The sequence below is a fragment of the Enoplosus armatus genome, chromosome 7 (assembly GCF_043641665.1).
Source record: "Enoplosus armatus isolate fEnoArm2 chromosome 7, fEnoArm2.hap1, whole genome shotgun sequence".
Lineage (NCBI taxonomy): Eukaryota > Metazoa > Chordata > Actinopteri > Centrarchiformes > Enoplosidae > Enoplosus > Enoplosus armatus.
The window spans coordinates 9,612,832-9,622,645 of NC_092186.1; the positions used below are offsets into that span (position 1 = coordinate 9,612,832).

A 9,814-nucleotide genomic window follows, 5' to 3' on the forward strand; every position below is an offset into this window, starting at 1 on the left:
TTTAGAATAAAGAAACTGAAAACAGTGGGAAGTGGTTTGTCTTAATCCCCTCGTGTAAATGTGCCTCAGCTAAGCATGAAAGCACTTATAAAAAACTGCAAAATCTATGCAACTGCATTGGAAATATTTTATTAAATTATCACCTGATAAACTAATATAAAACCTTAATTCTGTTCATGACAACTTTCTTATACTGCACTGTTGAATAATTGAGCAGAGACCCACTTCAACCCTTTCATATCTACAGCACTTGTTTGAGATGAAACCTCAGGCAGCTCTGAGCGCTGTTGTTAATGACAGAGAGTGAAAAACACAGCAGATTCAGGCTACCTTCCTGTAATTTTGTTTGGTCTCAGACTTTTTTTTTTAGACAAAAACAAACCGGTCTGAGGTAACTATGGAGTCGGTGTGTGTGTGTGTGTGTTCTTGTTGATATTATCCCGCCGTGCAATCGAAAACACCAAGAAAACAAGCGTGTCAGTTAAACTTCCAGCATCACTTTCCAATAGAGAAAGTAATCACTACTGACAGCTAGACACACGGCAAACTCCCAATAAAGTTTTTTTTTTATTATTATCAACAAAGACTGCATTTTCCAAAGTTTGACACCCACAACAAAACTTCTTATCTTTGCTGTGCCTCTGATGCAAAAATTTGATTCACTGGCAGAAAGCTTCCCAACGACACGCTAGTTCACTCTCAACGATGATATAACGATGATGTAACAATGTTACTGGAGTGAAATAATCGTATTGTTTTGTTATGGAAGACAGAGGTATGGAGGTCACTGTATCACATATGATACATCTGTAGTTCACCCGGAAATAAAAGAGTAGTACAGGCTATTGATCAACCATTAACAAGGCCAAAGACTGAACAGTACGCTCTCTGACTGATGAGTGTTGTCTTAAATAACAGCAGTGTCCATGAATTGAAATGTGCCTGGAAATTAGAGGTCAAAGTGTTTGCTACTTGTTCATTGTTGTTGACCCTATTTACAAGACTTGGATCACAAGTATCATATTTGCTGAAATAAAAACTTCATTGCGACAAATAAATAGTGGTATTTAAAAAGGAAAAAGGTGTTGGCTGTACACAATATATTACACAAGGTGTATTCACAATTTATCATTATACAAAAAAAAATACATGTATAAAAAAATTAGTTTCACTGGAGTGAAAATTCCACCAGATGTCCTGAAAAGTCTTCTCAGTGAACATCAGCTGCCAGTGATGTGTGTGTGGAAATGATAGTGCAGGAAATTGGCGAGGACAAACAGGACACCAATCAAAAGAATTTATAATGGGAGAACCTTTTCTACAGTAGCGCACCTATAGGAAGATAATTAGTACTCTGTCGTTGGCCTTGGACTGAATTCTATACCTCAGCAGAGTCAAATCTCTGACTCATCATTTATGTATCCCAGGCCGTCCAGACTTGAAATGTTGGCCATAGGTGTGAAGTGGTGCTCCCCGTTCCCTTTGAAGTCAACAGCAGAGTGATTATTATTGGCACTGCAAGGTCTTACAGATTCAGGGCCCAGGAGCTTTATCTCTGAAGTTCTGTTCTGGATGTGCATGTACTCGGCGGACTGCCTTTTCCCCTCGCTTTCACTGGAGCGCTGCGCAATCTTCAAGCATTCCCAACGTCCTCGACCCCAGATCCAAAATATGACCCCCATGAGGGAGAGACAAAGCAGCGACAGCAGAGCCACGGCCACCTCCAAACGAGTCACCCTGCCAGCGTCGCTTTGATTCTCGGGGGGCAGCGGGTCCTCATTGTCCGGGTCTGGCACCGGCACTGGTGCAGCCGTATTCAGACTGTGAATAGAGTCCGAGGAATTTGTCACCTCGTTGCCAGGAGTAGCGCTGGCCCCTGCTCCTTGGCCAGAGTACAGCTGTAATCGATAAACCGCCACAGTCCGGTTGTATGTCCTGCCATTGATCTGCTCTACGGAGTCACAGGTGTACAGGCCGGCGTCCGATTCAGAGGCCCCCAGGATGAGGAGGCCCCCGCTGTAGATGTAGTATTTGCTGTTGGAGTGCAGTGTTTGGTCAGAGAATCGCCACAGAACCTGCGCCAAGTTGGAGTGGAGCTGGCAGGGCAGCTGGATGTTGTTCCCTGGAACTAGGGTAAAGTCCACAGCTGCTACTGGATCTATAAACACACACACACACACACACACACACACACACACACACACACACACACACACACACACACACACACACACACACACACACACACACACACACACACACACACACACACACACACACACACACACACACACACACAAGGTTGGTCTCACTGTGTACTAATGAATAACACTGCTGGGATGCTGCTTCATACAAAAAGTCTTCCCAGTAACGCACGCGTTACAACAACGTCCCGTAAATGAACAGACCTGGCTGAGGACATTGTGAGACGTCTCCCTCCGTCAGACTCTGTGTTGCATTGTTTGAGGAGGATGCTAAGCTGTGGACTGAGGAGCACTGCCCAAGGGTGAAGTCCCAGGCACAGTAAGGATCCCTGGCCAGGATGCAGTCCACACAAGTGTCATAGCGGCTGCAGTTACTGACTGGCATCTGGATAGCACCAAACGCTGAACCTGCATACAGTCGGCCCTGTATTTGCACACACACACACACACACAAATGAACAAACTGAAGCCTCTCTACTGCCTGTTAGTGACAACACATTTAGATTGAGAAGTTACCTTGCTGGATGAGAGGCGCAGGATGTTAATAGGCACCGAGGTTTCGAACAATTGAATCTCCTCAATGATGAACATCTCTCCAGCGTAGTTTACAGCCTTCTGAACGTAACCGTTTTCTATCAGGAGACAAAAAGAAACACCCATATAATAAGCGCATTACACAAAAACGTGTTAACCAAGATCCTGGCTTTGATATGTCTTCTCATTACTCGTACTGAATGTGTGTGCGTGTTGTGGTGGCTTCAAAAGCTTTCCACAAAAGGCCCTGAAAACATAGTTTGTCAATCTGATTCTTACTATGAGCAATGGGCTTCAACATGGAAACACAATTTTCTGCCAAAGTCTGGACAGTTTTGTGCTGTTTTTTTCACATGTATTTTGTGTTTTTTGCCCTGGTTTTTCCCATTGGTTTGAAGTGGGCGGAGCTCATTTCTGTGCACCAATCAGAGTTTAGCAACATTTGAATAAAAAAATGTGATGACAGTTGAAGTGTTTGCTTATGTTGCCTGCCCTTTCTCCCTTATCAAATCTGCTAAAACCACACCCACACAGTCCTGATGGAGAGTATTTGAGTTTTTGAATGTTAAATTCGTAATACATAAAGTCATCTTTGATTTATGCTTATTTGGTCCCAAAAAATTATGTTATGGAGAAGGTTTCTGGGGCTTTAAGTTTATTCAACCAGAACATTCACACATAAAACAAACCTACAAAGCTAATTAACAAATAGCCACAATATCAGTTCTGTTCCACCTTTCATTTTGGTAAAACTGCACCTATTTTTATACAGACATCACATAATTTACCAGTGCCAATGAACATGACGGCATATCTCCGTCCGTCCACTGCCAACACGCTGTCCACTACAATCCGAGTCAGCAAAGCTCCCCTCTTGACCAGCAGCGGCCCTCCTGTCAGAGGGCGAACAGCCTCGTCCATGAGGGGCCGGTCCCTGATGAACTGGAGGGTTTTGTCAGGAAGGTCCAGAGAGCGATTCATTCCCATCTTACGTGCCACATTATTGATGCACTGAAATGCAAAACCTCCATTTAGAATCGTGGGTTTTTTGCTTTGACATCCAGCATCACTTCTGGCTGCAACCAAGTCTGTAGACTCACCGCTCCTGGTCTGGGGACTGGCACCTCTCCAGTGTACATCACCCACTTGACGTGAGAGGTCTCCACAGCAACAGGTGTCTTAAACTTGCCCTCGTTGAAAATATCTCGAATGGAAGACACACTGTATGCACATACTGCAGATGCCTGGGACAAGCTCCTGGAAACACCAAAACACATTTAGTCACGCAAACTGCCAAATGTTTGTTTTATTTGCATGACTGAAGAATACCTTTAAAATCTTGAATGAATCACTCATCTGTCAATAGCTAATCATTTTGTGTGAATACAGATGGCTTTTTCTTTCTTCCACATTGACGGCTCAGCTTACTTCCGACCTTGCTGCACGTCAACAGCCATCCTAAGGCCGTAAAACCACAGGATTTGACTGGAAGTACTTACGACTGTGGAGTAAAGACAGCGTAGAAGACGCTCTTCCTCCAGTCATCGTGCTTCAGAAGGAAGACATCCTGGACAATGGGGGGCAGGCTGGGTTCAGGGAGGGAACAATCCAGACGAGCTTTCAGGAACGACGTCCATTTCCTCTGCAGTGTCCGCTGGCCGCCCATATCCCCCTAAACACAGAGACAGAGCACTGTGGTCACGTGCAGTTCTGCAGATATTCCTCTTAAACCACAACAACCAGACCAGTGTCAACACAAATTTGCACATTCTCAAACAATGAATGTTATTAAACCTACTCTCTTTTACCAAAAACACATGACACCCCGTTTACATTTTTGAATGTCTCTGAAAATGCCAAAGGTCTTGCAGAGACTGAGTTTTTAGTCTGTACTTAGTTATACCTTGCAGACACGGGCCACTCGAGACACCGCAACTTTGCTGTAGAAGTCGTACTCCATGGCATTCTCACTGAAGAACAAGTACACCTTATCATCATCACCATCGGGACTGTCAAAGCTCTCACCCACAAAGTCCATGTAGACAAAGTTTGGCTCTGAAATCACAAAACATGAAGTTGGCGCTCAGGACAAGTGCAGAAAAAAAACAAACTTTGATCTGCCTCAGTTAAAGGATATCTACAAAACCCATCAACTGCATCATGCATGAGCAGTGCGGCTGTTGCTGCAGTCGACTCCCTCTAAAGTATGCACGGCATTATATAAAACTTTTAATGGCCTTTTTTCTTTTGCAGAGGAGGAACTCACCACTGAGCCAGGAGCTTTTAAACTCAGTGCGGAGGGCCAAGTCTGAGCTGCGCAGAACCACAGGCTCAGAGCCCAAGAAGTTGATGGATGTAGCAGAATACAGGTCTTTTCCTGTTGGACAGGAACAAGAGATGAGGGAAAATTCCTGGAAATCCATTATTCATGTGAAGTTGGAACAATATCTCATTTATATGCCTACTAATGGACTGGCATTTTCTGACTAATTAGTACATATGTTGAGTGAGCAGGTGGCACTGGTGAAGATATTTGGGGACATTTGTGATGCACTTGGTGCTCAGGTCTTGTGGATAGTGAAATCTGCATACATACATTATCATACACTGATCTTTTCTGTTGGTGCACTTTGAACGCTCAGCAGTACTTTGCGCTTTGTTCCCTTTGGTCAGACACTCACCAACCATGAGGGAGGAGTATCTCTGGAAGGGATCAAAAGGACACTTCCCCTTTCCCTCCTCCTGCTTTCCCTCCAGCCTCAGCTGTCCATTAGCAAACGTCTGTCACAAACAAAGGGAGAGGGGGAGGAAAGAAAGACTTGTTAAGAGAGGAAAAACCAGACTTTATCAGTAGTTTGCATGTTTTACTGACCATTTTCCAAAGTATACAAAAGATACATAAAAGTTGTTAGATTTACCTCAAAACTTCACCTCAGCTATTGTTTTATATTTTTGTCCAAATTTTATGTTGCAGAGGCTAAAGACTTCCAGATCATCCATTAAAGTAAACATAATGTCTGCTTCTGTTTTTTTTTTAATAAAAGTTATTGTGTTCTTGGGCTCTATTGTGTTGTGGTCCTGCACATAGGAACCATTTATTAATGCGCTCAGGATGCTCAGTCCACTGAGATTTGAGTTCCTTGCCAAAATCCACCTCATTCATGAACTAATGTATGTTGTTGAACAATCAAACCCAACAAACACAATAAATAAGTAAACACAGACATTAGGAAGGCAAAGGCTTTTTTTTCTTAAATTGCAACTAAGACACACATTAGAAAAAACAAATGTTTTTCAGAACAAGCACATAGTAGCCATGAAAAGGAACTACATCTTGAGGCCTTCGTATTAACTGCAACATTCAACCAGAATTGTTGCTGCTTGTCAGGTGATATTCTATATTTTATTCTATATTACATTGTTCTTATTGTAAACAAATCCCATGAAAAACACCAAAACCAACAATGAAAGTATTGTGTATCCAAAGCCTGCTATATCTGATTCCTGTGTGCCTCAGACCTTCATTGTCGTCCGAAACATATTAAAAACACATTAATGAGCCACACTGTTGCACTGGCTAACATGAACATGGGCACTGCAGGTTATTTTGAGTCAATCCCACATACACCGTCCTGCTGCCAGAAATGCTCAGTAAAGCACCAATTATATAAATCCACAACTTTAAATAGTCCCCGACAAACGCACTATTTACCCTGTATGAGAAAAGTAGCTAAAGGCTACAGTGACCAACTGTTCATGAAATCACTGAGACTTTTTTTTTTAATGAAACTATACATTTGTGACCCTGATTCTTCAGTAGGAACCAATAGGCTGAGGTAGGAGAGTATTGAGAGATGATCTTTTCATGGTTTTTTTTTACAATAAAAAAAAATATAGAATTCCAACCTCATCCTTTAAACATGCAAAACCACCTGAATGGACCTTAAAGAAGCATAAATACCATTAGTTTAGGTGGCAGCACCCAATGACGGGTTTATAATTAAAGTAAAAGAAAAATGTATACAGATGATTTGAATGACACCTTAGCTAATAAACAGAGGTCCTGCCTATAGAAAATCCTCTCAACTAACTTCATATTCTGCAGTATACTTACCATATAATCACAGGTGGGGCTAAAGGCATTTGTGCCACACACATACATCGCGGTGTCATTCACTCTGTGCAGGGTTCGAATGTAGTTACGGCATTCCACCTGCAACAAGATCCAGCAGGGAGAAAATGCCAAGGTCAGAGCTTTGTTAGTTCAGCCGCAAAAACACAAACATGCCACATACACACACTGACTGCACTGGCTGCTCGTGACCAAAAGGTCAAGGCTGTGTACATGTATTTCCCTCGCATTACTTTATTTGGAGGTTCAGCTGAAAGCTGTGAGCAAAAACACTTCAAAGAGAATTCTGCGTAAAGACCTGAAAAGGAAGGGGAGAAAACGACTCCGGTATAAATGATTTACAAATGCAAAAAGATAAACTGCGTAGGGGAGTCAGTCATCTTTTAAGGCTGCATCGTTGCCCTACAAGTGAAAGTTAGCACACGCTGTTTTGAAGACATTACACAAACCTCAGCATGTTTTCCTTTGTACGTGCACTCCCTCTGCTTCTCCTCGGTAACTCGCCAATACACCTGCATCAACAGAGGGAAAGTGTCTTGTCAAAGCATGCAGGAACGGTGTCACAACCCACAGCACAACAGCGGAGCCGCAGCCCGTTTACCCTCACACACTTCAATGTTTGTCAGACGTCAAGTGCAGTCAATGCACTCTGGAGTACCTGCTCCATCTTCAGTTGTGACTGTTAGCTGTGTAACTACAATTATGCATCAACAGGCCGCTGTCTAGAGCTCAACAAGGCCATTATTCATTTAAATTCCTCATGCAAATGTGCTCTGGCCAAACAGTCAACAGTGTTGAACTGTCTGCTGGTGTGGGAGCAGTTTATTTTCTGTATCTGTGAGCACATCTTCAGCCACAATACATTCTCTCAAACTAGTGAAAGAGGGCTGAGAACGACATGCAAAGAATACACTTACTGGAGGCATGAAGTGATAATGACTAGAGCCAGTGAAATGTTTCCAAATAGTTAGTAAAAGGCAACAAGAGGCTGCGCTTTTTTATGATACAAGTCAGTGGTTCCCAACCTGGGGGTCATGAAATGATTAAAGGGATGAGAATTTACTTCTGTTGCACTGAAGTAAAGATTTTTTCTAACTTCCTTCATTTTTTTGCTTTTTTCTTGTGAAATTCTGGATACTTTCACTTTGCCAGTCCTCCAAACCCTGCAGATCAGACAGGATGAGGGGAAAATCTTTGGCTGAACTGCTCGTAGCTCCCGTGTGGGGTTATAACTCATTTTAAGGGGTTACGAGCTAAAAGGTTTGGGAACCACTGATATAATCCATGATTAGGCAGGACAAGTCCGGCTTTTAGTGGCTCACTGATTATTTTATGAAATGCCTTCAACCACTGCAATAACATATCCTAAATGTTCAATAAATCTTTCATTTATAATCTGCAATGATTAAAAGTTAATTAATAGCTATTTAATCACCCAATGTGAATGTCTAACTGTCCTGCGGGCATGTGTGTTCTTATCAGTCATTTTACAACAGCTTCAAACTGAACAGTGCTGATCAGAACAGAGAGACATGCACATTTTTATTTAATGAATCTCTTCCCATGTTCTTACCGCAGCCTTTCTGACAGAGATGTTGTTGATGTCCAGAGCATATATGGCCTCTCTGGCCCCCAGCAGCAGCACACCCAGGTCGTCTCTCATTAGCATGGTGGAGTAGTTGAAGACCCCTTCTTCTCTGAACAACTTCAGCTCGTCTAAGCGGGAGAACGTCTGTGTTACTACGCTGCATTTCATTGTTTTCTTTCTACATTTTAGCTGCTGTGACTATAAAAACGCTCCCACAGCAAAAACAAAATGCAAATTCATTGAAATATTACAAGCTTGTCCCAGCCAGCGCAAAACCCAAGCAGATAAAGTTGCACTAGTTGCTCATATATCATGGTTAAAGTATTTACATTTCTTGAACTGCTGCAAATTCTGGTATTTTCTGGGCTGAATCTGTTACAGCACATTAAGAATATGCTGTGACATAGTGTGGAGGAAATGGGAGTTTGTGACTTACTCTCGTAGGGGACAGTCTTTCGTGGGACACAGTAGTGAGTGTCGAGTGCACTACATGAAACATGGAGCATCAATCCACAGACGATGCTCAGGGCTGAGAGAAGAGACATGGCTCAGAGTCCAGGTTTGTCTAAGTGTGGAAGAGCTGCACAGTCCAGCTCTGCCACCAAAGCACCCAATCAGAGACAGAGCATGGTCCAAAAGGTCTTGGTCCAGATGTGGCTGTTGGTTACACTGTGGTGATGTCACTGTCCTGGTCGTGTGCCGCTCTGGCACAAGTCATTTTTGTTTTCAAAGACCCTCTAAAGGCAGTTTATACGTATGTTTAACCAGGCCTGCGGAGTGCAGCTCAGCCCGCTTCGGCTCAGTTTGAAGTATTTATGTTGGCGTTAGCCTCCAGCGCAGCGCTAATGAGCCACTGGTGTCCTCTCTGGAAGGAGGAGCTGAAGCCATGCTGCCTGCCTACTGCTGAGGGATGCTGGAGGAGATCATCTTCATGGTGCCCACATCTAGGAAAGATATGACAACATCCATGCATCAAATGGTGAAAGATGAAAATGGTGGCTGGTTTGCCTCCTGCACCTTATTTCTTTCCACTTTTTCTGTTGTATTCTTCATCATTCATGGATAATTATTATATAGAGCTACATAAATATTTAATGTCCCCTCTTTTCAATAACTGCAATGAGATAGTGTCTGGCAATAGTGCTGCTTTTATTTACATTATATAATTATGTATATCAAAAAGAGAGATGGATATAGAACTTTGACCATTAGAAAAATCCTGCCTCTTACTCCAGCAATGTAGCATTGCACTTTCATTGAAATGGGAGACTCAAAAGAAACAGATCAGACAGTCAGAAGATATCCTGACTTTCAGTGCATTATATGAGTCCGAAAACACTGGGTCTTACTATTCTC

The 9,814-nt window shown here is 42.7% G+C and overlaps 1 protein-coding gene across 1 annotated transcript; it reads right to left on the reverse strand.

Annotated features, from left to right (window-relative positions):
* Positions 1 to 152: 152 nt before the first annotated feature.
* LOC139287488 (semaphorin-4E) lies at positions 153 to 9,298 on the reverse strand. Its single transcript, XM_070908531.1, has 13 exons — positions 8,895 to 9,298; positions 8,444 to 8,586; positions 7,320 to 7,382; positions 6,853 to 6,951; positions 5,420 to 5,519; positions 5,005 to 5,115; positions 4,642 to 4,793; positions 4,238 to 4,410; positions 3,839 to 3,995; positions 3,527 to 3,749; positions 2,721 to 2,836; positions 2,409 to 2,628; positions 153 to 2,158 (listed from the first exon to the last, which is right to left on the reverse strand). The coding sequence occupies exons 1-13, from the start codon at positions 9,001 to 9,003 to the stop codon at positions 1,395 to 1,397; spliced, it is 2,430 nt and encodes an 809-aa protein (XP_070764632.1). The 5' UTR covers positions 9,004 to 9,298; the 3' UTR covers positions 153 to 1,394.
* Between the last annotated feature and the right edge of the window lie 516 nt (positions 9,299 to 9,814).

Coding starts and splice junctions, on each gene's coding strand:
- LOC139287488 (XM_070908531.1), bottom strand. CDS start 9,003: ATGTCTCTTCTCTCAGCCCTGAGCATCGTCTGTGGATTGATGCTCCAT. Junction 5,520..6,852: donor GCCCCACCTGTGATTATATG/GTAAGTATACTG, acceptor TGTTTGTGACAG/ACGTTTGCTAATGGACAGCT. Junction 3,750..3,838: donor CAGTCCCCAGACCAGGAGCG/GTGAGTCTACAG, acceptor TTTGCATTTCAG/TGCATCAATAATGTGGCACG.